The 13,485-nt window shown below is 45.1% G+C and overlaps 1 protein-coding gene across 1 annotated transcript in view; it reads left to right on the top strand.

The window, feature by feature from the left end:
* Positions 1 to 13,485, top strand: part of ccdc88c (coiled-coil domain containing 88C) — a 76,549-nt gene that overhangs the window by 5,229 nt on the left and 57,835 nt on the right. The window contains exon 3 of the mRNA XM_035413713.1: positions 4,090 to 4,198. Within this exon, the coding sequence (XP_035269604.1) occupies positions 4,090 to 4,198 (109 nt within the window). The remainder of the gene's footprint in view (positions 1 to 4,089; positions 4,199 to 13,485) is intronic.

Here is a 13,485-nt window from a genome sequence, read left to right as displayed (position 1 = left end):
ACGTTGACGGCGGTGTCTCTTCTCCGGGCCCCGGGGGGGAGATTTGCACAGCGCGCCCGTCTGTTTTGTTTAGCAGTCAGCGGAGAGGCGCGGGGCCCGTGATGCATGCGGGGCAGCCCGAATGCGAGGGGGGGGGGGGGATGAGTCAGACCCTCCGGACGGGAGAAACGCCTCCTTTCCCATGCGTCTGGAATCCCAATCAAAGGGCTTCTTTTCAGAGGCCAAGCAAACAACTGGATGCCCCGCGGCTTTTAGTGGATGGCATTCAGTGAAAGTGATAGCGATGTTAGCGGTACTGCATTACTTCCTCGCTGTTATGACAGTGATATCAGTGTAACTAGTAAAATGTGTCAAGCGGTACTGTTAATATTGTTTCTTATGTGTTATTAATGTTATCAGAAACGGTATTCGTAGTAATATAATGATAATACGTTATTGTAATCAGTTGTAATTGTAATTTCTATTATTATTTCTTGTCCTTCCTGTGAGAGGACACTTCAGCAGGAAGCAGCACTGTGAAGCTGGTTCAGTCCTGCTGGCTCCCGGGTCCGGCGGGTATGCAGGATATAGTCGTGCTGTCATGCAGTTGGGGTTGCCGTGCATGAATAAGTCTTGTGAAAACTCCAGTCTGGCGGTTTGAAATGATGCAAATGTCAGAGCCAGCACGAGTCTCTCATTACGCTGTGGCAGTCCGGTCTGTGACCTGTCGCCATGCCGACTAACATGGCGTCCCTCTATCCCTTCAAACACTCAACTGAGGGGCTGCAGCGTTGCATATTGCTGGGTTAACTGTAGATGTGCCAACAGATGCTGGTGAGAGAATATAGATCAGAACAGGCCTTGAATTCCTCTATTGGCACGCCCCTTGGAGCGACGGTTCTCTTAAGGTTTGAGGGGGTCCTCAGTGATCATTACGGCAACAGTGGAATTCAGTTTGTGATGGACTCAGCTGCTCAACCATAAACAGGATCCTCTGAAAATTTGTTCACTCTCCTTAACGGGAGCCTCTTGGCTGTGTGCGGAGTCGTAATTTATTACCGAACTTGAGAGCACTTCTGCAAACGTGCTGCTTCTGCCATTAACGTCTAGTGCCAGTAGCGCTGGGCTAACCGCCCTCTGTGAAATATTTGAAAATGGAGCCGGGGGCGGGTTGGGCTATCCATCGGAATGAACCGCTGGCCTCTGGGAGCTGGAGTGTGCCATTTAACGGCGCGTTTTTACCCCCTTACACCCTTCTTTTCGGCGAGCCATGCGGCTGTCGGACGCGCCTCTGCGCTAAGTCATTCCGTGCCCGCTAATCCCGCAGCGGCAACTGGACCAGCTGCGTCCGTTGCGAGGCGTTGCCAACGGCCGTCGCTTTGCCATCTCAGAACGTGGCTGCGTTTTAAGCACATTTTTTATTGACAAATGTTAGGGAGGGGATTTACTCGTTTCCCCCCGGACAGTCGTTTGTCCGAGGCGGCTTCTGCACTCCCGCAATCAATTTGGGGGATGCTCATGGGTAACGACAGGCCTGTTGACCCCTGAGCGCCGGGCTGTTGCCACGGGAGACGCAGAGAGAGAGAGAATGTGACACATGTGACCGGCGAGGTTAAAGGTGGGTCAGGCTGGCGGGGGGGGGGGCAAAGGGGTGGGGGGGAGGGTGACTCACACCCAGCTAGCTCGGAGCGTTGCATTTGCCGAAAGTAGAACGCGTTAGCGCGTACAATGCAACGCACAGATGCCACGATGCAGCCTGGAGGCCTAAATGTATCGCCTGGTTTTTTTTTGACCTGCATATTAATTATCGCCTGCTATTTTTTTTGCTAGTGTAATTTTACATAGTTTAATACCTCACGCTATAATCTGCCCAACTCTCTATTATGATTATCTGCTCTGATAAATTCATCCTATTATCTCCCGTATTAGCATTGTCTTTAACTAGTGATGTCCAGTTGGGCGGTGGGGAATGGGCTCCCCCTTCGATAGCTGGGGTCGTCCTGCTGGGGAGTGTTTTCTCTCCATTTTTTTAAACCTCACTTGACTGTGTTTTGTGGGGTTCAAGCTTCATCTTTCCCAATTTCCTACTTCCTGTTTTTCTGTAAAGCGTCTTTGTGACGTTATCTCTGTAAAAACGTCTAAGCCTATACTAGCAAAACAGAATTGAATTTAAGTGAACTGTGGGACCAGCATGTGAATAGAACGTTTGGGTCCATCCATCGCGTAGGTGTAGACTGGCCCTGTCAGTGGCCCTGTGGAGTTCAGTGGCCCTGGGTGAGCTCACTGCTGTGTAAATGCTAATTACATGTTTTATATGTGGGCTCTTTGAGTGGACTATGGAGGCCCTCAGTCATTTTCTGCCATTTCTACAGTACACCCTTTTAAATGCCAGTTAATTTATTCCTGGAATGGCAATGGACACCCGCCTGATTCCTTCTCTCTCCCTTTCCCCTTTTCGTCTCTCTCTCTCTCTTGCCTCTTGCTCTCTCTCTTTCACTGTCTCTCTGTCTTTGTCTCTTGCCCCCCCCCCTCTCTGAAGCGTCTGTGTCTTTGTGCTCCACCCAGCTGTGCTAACGGTCCGACCCCCCCCCCTTCGCCGGCCCACCGCACCGTCCTTTAACCCGCATTCACAGACCCCAGCCCCCCGCCCCCCCTCCCCCTCTCCCCCCTGATTTTAATGAGTGGGCTTAAATTCCTACCCTCCCAAGACAAAGAAAATATTACAAGGGGGGGGCGGAGGGGTTTGCTGGAGGGACACCTTTTTCAGAACAATGCACACGGGGCACGTATGTCACTCCGTCACGCGTGATCTCCCCGCGGGGATGCGCCTACGTCACGTCTGCGTTGCCATGTGCAGAGAAAAAAATAGGGGGTCGGGGGGGGGGCTAATGTTTGGGTAACAATGGCGTGCCATATGTCACCTTGTCTGCAAAGCCCTTCCACCGCACCAGCAGCAGCTCCCATTCTGAGAAGAGTCCAGTCCCCTCGTCTTTGGGAGGAGACGCTGTGGAGATCAGCCCTACACTGATATTGAAGCTTTTGTCACCCTTGAACATAAAAGGATGTTTTTTTGTTCCTTTCATTCCATAAACTTGTAAAACCACAGTTATCATTGTCCTTGAAAAGTCTTGGAAGCATGCAAATTTATAAGAATACAACATAACACTTCATGAAAAATAACACTTTGGTAGAGGTAGTTTTAAGGTAACCTTTTAAAAAAAAATTATTTCCTTGTTTTCAGTAAATTATTACCTGAGTATCTGATCCTAGATCAGGATCAACATTCTGTTCGAGATGATTTGGGGAGGCCAGAGGTGATCTTGGGACAGCTTTCATTCTCGGTCTCCTGCTTTATTAAAGGTCTGCTCATCACACATCCTACTGTGCAGTCGCTTATTGAATGTGGGGGAATGGAAATTGGGGGCACAGGTGAGATTGGGAACCCTGTGAAACCCGTCAGGGTGAGACTTCCTGCAGAACGGGGTCTGGATGCTGCTTCACCATTGATGCAGTATATTTCCCCTTTAAAACCCCTCTGCCCCTTTTAGCGAGAGCAGCGAGGGAAGAGGCCTAGACTCACTGCAGTCTGTAGAAAGGAAAAGGAAAAGTAGAGTCTAAATAAATTAAAAGTGAAAAAAGGAGTAGGGGGGGAAAAAAAATGTTTGCGTCACAGCTAACTAAGGCCTTTTCAGAGAGACAGGATGCTGAGCCAAACTGGCAGGATTTGCATGCGGTTGCCACAAAGCAAATGTAAATGAAGGAAACTAGCGCCTGTCCAGGACCCATATACTCCAGTGCAGTTTTAAGGAGTCTTTCGGTCTGGTTTGTGCCTCTACTCTCTGTACATGATACGTCTCATGATCATAATTTTTCTGACAGATATAGTCTCAGGATCTTCATTTTCCCCTTACCTTGCATTTTGCACTAATCTCTTCCTTAACTAGAGCGAGAAGCAATCTGTATATCATTACGTGGTGTAATAGAATGGGTGAGAATTGGGGGGGGGGGGGGGGGGGGGCGGGTTATGGATGTTGCTGTGTGGATATCTCTATGAAAAACATTTTTTGCTGTGTTTAATTCCAATTCTGCTTCTCTTTCTCCCCTCCGTAGCGACCCCAGCCCCACAAACCAGCGAGTGAACAAACACGTCAACAATGACCTCAACCTACGAGCGCAAAACCTCAAGATTATAATCAGGCACATCAAAAACTACTATCAGGTGACTTGCTCTCTTCCTGTTCCGGGTCCTTTTTCTGGGTTTTGAGAGCGAAGCAAAAGCTCTGAGGTTTTTTTTCCCTGGTGGTTTGGCTCTCCTCTCGGCGTGGTTTGAACGCCTCTCCACCATAGAGTGCTGTGTCTGTGTGTCTGCGTCTGTATGGCATGTGGAAGCTTTACTAGGTGGTAGTTAAACGTGGAACCTGATCATTATTGGATTTCTGAGACAGATACAATGCTGATTTTAGAGGGGGAAAATTCACTGTTATGGCTAATGATTACGTGAATTTTTGAGTTAGATAAAATTAAAATAGACCTTTCTGTGTGAATTGTGTACTGGGTTTGCACTGATACGATGATGCAAAAGTACTCCAAAGGCTGATTTTTTTAAAACAAGTAGCTTTAATTGAAGAATATTTTGTTATTAACATTCACATTATGTCTAGCATTTCTACACTGAAAATTGTGACATAAGTATAGGCTAAACATCTGTGTGTTGAATGTCAACCAATTGCTGACCATACATACTGCCTGTCAATTAGTGACACAATATGAAACACAAAGCATGGCTTCTCTGCATTTGCACCTGCCAGGGAGTTCCTCTTGCTCTCACAGGTGTTCCCCACTGTGGTAGAAAACTGTTTAAACAAATGTAATGCTTTGTGTCAGTTCGCATGTTGAGAAACGCATTTACTTACTAATGAGCGGAGGTCCAGCAGTGGCTTGCCGGCTATAATCAGTGATAAACAAGCGGCGAATAAGTGGGAAACTGTCTGAAAATGCTATGAATCTGCCAGCGGGCTCATGGAAAACCAATGAGCCAAAATGGCTGTTTCTGCCATTGGACCCCTAAAGGCTTCAGCATAGCTGGTGCATCTTTGCCGACATGTGGACCGCTTGCGACTCACTTGCACTCTGCTACCTAGCGCTGTTAGCTTGCTGTCGATCAGTTCTCAGACTGAGCTGGCTATCTGCTAATTAGCCATCTACCATAAACATTAGCCAGCTACTTTCATGTCACAAAAAAGAGCCGCTACATGTTGTCATTGATTACCAATACAGACATGGTTAAAATATGTGAAGATTGGCTTCTATATCGGTCGTCCCATGTATCGGTTGGGCTCTAGTTCAAAGATGGCTGTCTGGCCATACATCCAATTTGACATCTAACTTTAGGAGATGAAAATACATGTTTTGTTGTGTGTTACCTCATGCCAGCAACTAAGCAAACATGAGAGCAACAGCGTATCTCTTTTTAGACTGTGTAAAAAAAAAAGTGTGAATTGTACATGCAACTGTGTTTATTGTGATATGCACGATATCCTTAAAGTCATTTCACACACAAACTTTTATTTCAGCTCTAGTACCCGCCTCGTGGGCATATGTATTTATATGTATGTGTCCGGTGTGTGTAGAATATTTTTGGGAAACTCATTATTGTTAACTAATGCAAGTGTTACTAATTGTGTTTGATAATATTAAAGGTCTACTATGTGTTTTGAGCGGTTATACTCTAACCAATCACATAATCTGCTGTCATCTTTGTGTTCGATAGATTGTGATTCCCTGGGTCCCATGGCTAACACTAGGCTAATTGGTGCGATTGTGACACTGATAAGACCTCACAGTTGAACCCTATCTGACAGACAGCAGTTTTTGTAGCGCTCATTATTTTGAAACTAGCTTCTGTATTTAATCCAGCATGAGATTTACAAATATCTCTGGGCTGTTTCACTATGTGCATTATAGCTCATTCTAAGCATAGAATCTTCTGTTGTTTTTTAACGCACAGACCATAATTATAGTCATTTTAGAACGGGCAGTAGGCTGGTTTCTTAGGAAAACACTTCCAGTTGAACTAATTTTAGGAGAAAACAGCAGAAGTTAGTAATCAGGAGTCCAAATTTTTAGGTTGAGAAATCATTTCAAGCGTCGTTTCCTCAACGGTGTAATTTAGTCGGATGTAAAAATGTACGGTATTGAAGCTGACTGCTTGGACAACTTGGCGTTTCTCCTTTTTTGAGTTTGGTGATTTGAGGCAGAACAGCTCCACATACTTGTGTGGGAGTGAGCACTGGGCTGTCTGGGGTAATGGGGGCGGGGCTTTTAGCTCCATGGTAACCTACCCCAGCCAGTGCTTCCACACACACCTCTGCCTGAATCCCAGTGTTGGTGGTTGCGAACCGCTTCGCTAATGTGTTTATGTAGGCCTAATATTATTACATTTGTTGATAAGTTGGATATACCTTGTATTATCCCCAATGGGGAGATATAGTTGTGTTACATTGTCTTAAAAGGGAACAGAATTTTGAATTTCTAACAATTATATTTAATCAAATTAAATACTATAGCCAAGATAGAATCATAGGACATCAAAGTAGGCTGCAGTATTCATAAATATGACTGTAGAAAAACATTACATTTTAAAAATTTTATTTTGTATATCATTTGTGTCTGGTGCATATACTCGTTACTTTTTTCTGAATGTCACTTGAAATAACTAATTAATTAAGTTATAAATTATTATTATTATTATTATTATTATTATTATTATAATAATGATCATCATCATCATCATCATAATAATAATAATAATAATATTATTATTATTATAATGATCATCATCATCATAATAATAATAATCATAATCATAATAATACTGTAATCTGGAAACTATTTGACTCACATCATTCATAGTTAGAGGGCTGTTGTTAAACAAAGCTGTGTTTAGTTTAATGCCCAAGGAAATGCGTGAGAGTGATGACAACGGGGAGGGAGGACGTCTTGGCTTCTGCTTTATCATTTCTAATTGTTGTTCTTATTCTTTGCACATGATATTTTTAGAAAAAAAATTAAGTGAAATTTGTGTGGGAGATTAATGGATTACAACCAGGAATACAACCTTAAAAACCTCACCGGAGAAACACACTCAAAACGCCAATCATTGCCGCAATAAATCTCGGTATGCGGCATATCCGTATTGTCCTCAGCAGGATTTCCCTGCGGCCACAGAACCTGTCTGGTCACGACTTTTGGGCACGAGGCCCAAATTATGTTTTTATTCAACTGCCAGTTGGTCCTCCTGATTCTTTACTACTCTTCAAACAGATGCATTTTTTCTCATGATTGTTTTCATCAAGTAAAAGTTTCACTTCTCTGTATTATTATTTTCAAGGTAGTAATGGAAGAAATTCAACCTTTTGAAGACATTGCACAGTGAAAGTAGTGGGTGGGGCGTGTATGTTAGGAGGAGGGGAGGGGCCAGGTGGACAATGGTTGCAGAACGGAATGGTCCGGTGCCTCGGGACTGATGATCTTTTGAACGTATAATTAGCTGTCTGATAGGCTAGCGCCAATGTCTTGAATTTCATGTGAGCCGGTAGTCAGTGAAGGGAGACTAGGGGAGGGAGACATGGCTGAGCCTGGGGAGCGTGACTGGCTGCTATACGATTTCGGCCTCCATTTAGAAGAACGCCAAGTTTTATTTTTTTATTTAGTTTCCCTTTATTTATCAGAGAGAGAGCCCCATTGAGATTGTCATGTCTTTTTGAAGGGCCCCTGGCTAGAAAGCAGCACATAGGCTACCAATACACATGCAATACATGCATGACAACATTGAATTGACGATACATTATAACAGTGGTGTTTTCCAATGTGAAACAACACATAGGCCTACCTAGATTTGTTCAAATTTATTTTTTATTTTTATGTTTTATAATCCTGCTGTCAGCTATGTTTTGGATTAGCAATTTCCCTTCCTGGATATAGATGGTTCCATGAAGTTGGGGGATGTTTTGGTAGTAGGTTTATAGCAAAGAGATACTTGATTGCTTGTGAAAATGATACAATTTAGAATTGAACTGAGTCATTGGGGCTAATGACTCAGTTTAACTCAAAATCAGCTGCATGTACCGCTGAACTTGTTCTAGATGATGATATACTTTGATTATATTGGCATGTGCTCCAATATCAGTGCCTTAACAGATACTAACTCTTGACCTGTAAACATTGTGAAGTTCCCATTATGAATATCCTGGAATGTAGCACAGACGTAATGGAAACTGTTCAAATTCACACAGTCATGGAAAATGATTTGTTTCTGTAAAAGATTCACAGATTTTTCTTTCAAAAATCAGTAGCGGGATTTCAGTTACAATCAAATAAATGTGCTGATAGTACTAAAAAATGGGACAGCTCACTGTTTTGATCTCACTTGCCATCAAATCAGTATGCTGACACAAATGGGGCCCTGGTTTGTATATTTCTTCCGCTACTATTAGTCATCAGGCTGTGCCTGTGGAGATGCAAACTTGTCTCAAAAAAGCAGCCCCGTAGCTCAAGGTTGCCCTGACTATTGAAAATCATACTTTTATCCTTACAACCTTACATTTAAAAGTCACAGAAAATATATACCTGATAGGAGTGGGAACCCTGGGGTCGGTTGTCATATAAAGATCTTGTACTTGTAAGGGTGCTGGGCTCTGTTCAAAATGGCATGAGCCAAAATGCTAAATAGCTTATAATACGGTGTAGAGTTTAAACCTTGTACTTGGATGAGACAGATTTTTGCCATTTAGCCTTGGATACATACAGAGGTTCACTATCAGCAGACATGCACTCTTATCCACAGCGACATTTATACCGCTGCATGTACAGTATACTGAAGCAATTCAGGTTAAGTACCTTGCTCCAGGGTACAACGCCAGCGTCCTACCTGGGAAGAGAACCTGTGACCTTCGGGTTACGAGGCCAGTTCCCAAACCGTTGTACTGCCGTGACAAAACAAATTATGGGCAGTGTCGGGTAATATTTCTGGAGAGCATTCAACAGCTTTTTGAAGTACTGTGGTGTTTCTTTGGTATTTCTGGTAACTGATTCCTCCTGATGCCAGGAACTTCTCCACCCCGTTAAAGGTCAGAAGTTTACGACTTGCTTTGTAAGGTGGTATTTGTGCTCATCTGGCAGATCGGCCTATTCTCGGCCCATTCTGATGTGGATTATTTGTCCGTTGCTAATATTAGTGTGTTGTCCTGTTTTACAGCAGTGCCATTCTGAGGTTGTGATTGTGGTCCTCAGAGGGGCGGGGCCTGTTTTAGGAAGGGATTTAGAGGCATTGACCATTCGTTGGAATGTTATGGACAGTTCTATGTGAGTGCTTGTGCGCTCCAAGCACTGTGGCTCCAAGTGCGTTAAGGAACAAAGTTCAGCCAGTTAGTGTGTCACATGGGTGGGGAGGGGCTTTGCTGACGTCGGGGGCGGGGTCTCTGAACGAGGAAGCACAACAGCCAACTTCTGCACACAGAGCTATTCATTCATTCAGATGCCTGTACTCAAAACTGAACATAATCCATCCAAGTTTTCTGTGAAGTAACGGCTGTAGGCAATGCGGAAGTGCATGGAATTCATGGCAGCGAAACACTTAATTAGGCCAAGCTTCGAAGGATTGCTGTTTAGGAAAAGTGCATATTTCACACAATTTTCCATTCAAATTTAAGTATTTTCATTAACTTATGTATACGAATGAAACCGGGGAAACCTGTTAATTTTACTTGGAAGTAGCAACCCTCCTCTAACGCTCTCTAGCTGTGTCCGCACCAGGGTGCCCTGGCCTGCGATTGGAGCATTCCGTCCTCTGGTCATTCACAAAAAGAGCAAAGCGAACGCCAAAGGGCGGCAAGGCAGTTCCTCCACCTGTCCTCACAGCCAGGGGTAAACAAAAACAGTTGAGCTCAAATTCCGTCTGCCCCGTTGTAGCCGTTGGATCGTTTGTGTCAATGAGGTACAAAGCTGGTGGCGGCGGCGTTAGCGTTTCCCTCGAACTGGTTTAACGCTTAAGTTTAAGTTTACATTTTGAAAATAACAACGCCGTTCAAAATACACGGTTAACCGTCTGCTTGCGGTCGCTTGAGCGTGTACGTATAAGCCCTGCGGATACCTGAGGGCTGATCTGTAAATATGGGCCCTCTGCGTCCGTCCACAACCAAACGGTTTTGCTGTTGGATTTTCGAACGCGTGGCTGCCCATATTTGGACCGGGCGTGTATCCAGGGCTTAATTAGTCAGCGGAGCTTGACTACCTCTCCTCAGCCCGGTGGGAAGAGTGGAAGATCGCTGTGGAAGAGTCTCATCAGGAGGGATCTGGTGTGCCCCAGCGGTGCTGCTCGTGAGGCGGGCACGGGGGCTGGGAACATGGGGGGTGGGTGGGGGGGCCTTGTGCTCTCCTTGGGGAAGTGTTGAGTTCATATGCTATCTTTGCCTATGGTAAGGCTGTGTCCTCAGACCTGACACTGTCTGGTTTCAGGTGGTTGGTTTGTTTGTTTGTTTTTTTGTTTGTGTGTGTGTGTGTGTGTGTTTGTTTGTTTGTTTGTTTGTGTGTGTGTGTGTGTGTGTGTTTGTTTGTTTGTGTGTGTGCCAGTGCAGTTGGGGTGTGCCTAAGCCAAAGGGTACCGAGTGTTGTTGACCCTGTCCCATTATTAATTATCATGAAAATTATATTGTTACAGAAAAAACGTAAGAATTATATTGTATTTTTAAATATCTTATTTTAGGTTATTTAAGGGAAGCATATCTTAATGCCTCCAAAGCTTATTGTAAGTAAACATGCTGTTATTATAGGCCTAGCACATTTCATGTGATGTGTTCTGTCTTATCTGGCTCATGTGAGTCATAGCGGAAAAACTGTCAATCATTACAAAGTTCTGCAAGAATATGCGGTTATAAGTTTTCTTCACTGGCAAGATTATAGAGTCTCTTGCTCTGTACCCACAACAGTACGTATTAGTCTAATTGCTAAACCTCCTTTTTTTTACAAGAGGGCACACCTGTCCTTGTAATTTTCTTTATAGCTCTGATAATCAGGGGCATACATGAGCTCAGTTCAGTATTACATTTGTACCATGACTGAGGCACACCCCACATTATCAAAGCACTTTGTGCACAAACTTAATATCCTGGAGTGCTTCAAAGCAAGGCCTACCGGGTTGTGTAAGGGTGTGCGTTTAGTATGTCTGAGCCATAGTTAAGGGAAGTGAGGCGTTCGCGTGGTGAATGAGCCTATTCATTTTAAACGGGTCCCGTCCGTGGGCATTTTGTTTCTCAGTTGCTGCTCTTGGTCCACTCAAGTCCGGGTTAATGCTGTCACCAGCTCGACACGCAGGCCCCGGTAACCGTGTATAGACCTGGGGATCCCAAAATTCCAGAGCTCAGGACCCTCTTAATGAGGAAATGCATCTTGTCTGACCCTCCCTTTATGTAAATTGTGAGGAAACTTTTATTGTGCTGAAGTGCGTGCATTGTAACTATGCAGTACACATTGAAAGGTCATTGTTTAATTTGACTGGTATGAATCTCAGTTAAAATGATTTTTTTGCCCTCTATTTTTTTTTTTCAACTCACCTCAGCTCCCCTCCCAGCACGCAGGCTTTCAAAACCTGAATTGGTGCGCCATGGCAACGTGTGGGGTTGGTGAACTTCTCCCGAGCCAGATTGTTTTTGTTGTTTGTTTGAACCAGGAGGGGCTGGCTTTTGTGTGCCTCCTTTGAGTCCGTGCCCGCGTCACAGCCGGGTGTGTACGTGTCGCGCGGCGTGTTAGACCCTGAGGAACCCGTGGCCTCTCCCCACCTCGTAGAGTCTCCCGTACTCAGGGGGCCTCTGCTCCGTTCCCTTCCTTCCTGGTTCTCCGGTCAGGGGATTGTGGGAATTGTGGTCCCGGAGTGCAGGGGAATAGACGCTTGTGGGAAAAGATTAATTCAGAGTGGAGGTCTGTGATAAAGAAATGGGGGGTCCACCTGCAGTTTGTTTCCCTCTCTCTCTAACTCCCTTGCCTACGAGGCTGTTATTTACAGAAAGGTGCCCTAAAGCCCTGTCTCAGGAATTCATGTCCTACAATTTTGACCTTGTAGCTTTTTGTATGGGCTTTTTGTAATGTGTTTCGCTAATGCCTTGATCCCATAAGTGAGTTTTTTCAGAAGAGGGTTTTCTCGGTAATCCCCCAAGTCAGGTTTCGGTCTGCCTCAGCACACCAAGATGTTAGACTCCACACTGAAAGTACAGTCCTAAGTTCTGCCACCAACTTTTCACACTCAGAAGTTGCCAATCGCAAAAAGTGCCAAATATGCAGTGGAACTTGCAGTTCAAATTTCTTTGCATTTTCTTGAAAGTACCATAAAGAATGTAGCTATTTGTACCCATAGGGAAGAGGGCTATGAAAGGATGACTCAGTCACCCTTCGAGGGGGCATAGTCAGCCAGTGGGAGGACCTTAACAACCAATTCAGCTCCTCTGGCAGTTTGCACGATCAATCTGCAGCGTCAACTGTTCGTCTCTGCACGCGTGCAGAGGAGAGAGACACAGGAAGCGCGTTATGATTGGCGGCTCAGATTGGCGCCTCGCCGCTCTCAGGCTTTCGCGTCGGCGAGATCGAGCGCTCCCTCCCTCTGACGCTCGCGCGCGGGCTCGGAGGCCTGTCCTTGAACAAACACAGGAAAACCAGAACCGCTCTCCCGAAAAACACAACGCCGGTATCTCGGCAACGGGGCCCGGCGCCGCACACCACCCCCCCCAACCCCCCTTCTCCTCCTCCCCCACTCCCCCCCCCCCCCCCCCCCGGTTGTCTGAGAGGCAAGAGGTTTAAACAAGGCGTGGCACGTTAGGCTTTTTGGACAGGATGGCGTTAAACACGTTTATGCGCTCGACGTAGATTTAAAAAAAAAAGCTACACTTGCATTCCAGTCGTGCTGTCTGCCTGCCAGATTTCAGAGCCCCGCCCATTTACACCTGCTGTCGTCTCTGCCAGTTCTGTCATTCAAACTTTTATGCTTGAACTTCATGTTTTACAAGGTGTATTTATGACACAAAAGATGTTCCTACTGCCTTGTTCCATTTTGCGGGAGCTAAGTTCAAAGCCCGCCTCTAAACACCATATGGGACAAGTGAATATTTCATGGATTGCCGGGTGCTTAATGGTGGTGGAGGATGGGGCGCTTTCAGGATTAACGCAACTGCCAAATCTAATCCCGAACGCCTAAATTCTCCGGATTTAGGTTTCAATCCAAATCCGTCTGATGTCCGGTGGCACGGTCAGTCTGCTCACTCTCCTTGTTCAAAAGATCGAAGAGAGTTAGTAAGACCACGCTCACTGGAAAGATCCGAAACAGCATCATTTGGTTCATGACTGGAGAGGTGTTAATTTCTTACATATGACTTAGTGGGCATCTGATCTCTTCCTAAGGTTGTTATTATTTAGTTGTATTATTATTTAGTGAGAGAAGCACTTAAAAAACTATGACAAGAT

The sequence above is a fragment of the Anguilla anguilla genome, chromosome 1, assembly GCF_013347855.1.
Source record: "Anguilla anguilla isolate fAngAng1 chromosome 1, fAngAng1.pri, whole genome shotgun sequence".
Taxonomy (NCBI): Eukaryota; Metazoa; Chordata; class Actinopteri; order Anguilliformes; family Anguillidae; genus Anguilla; species Anguilla anguilla.
This window is presented reverse-complemented; position numbering and strand designations above follow the sequence as displayed.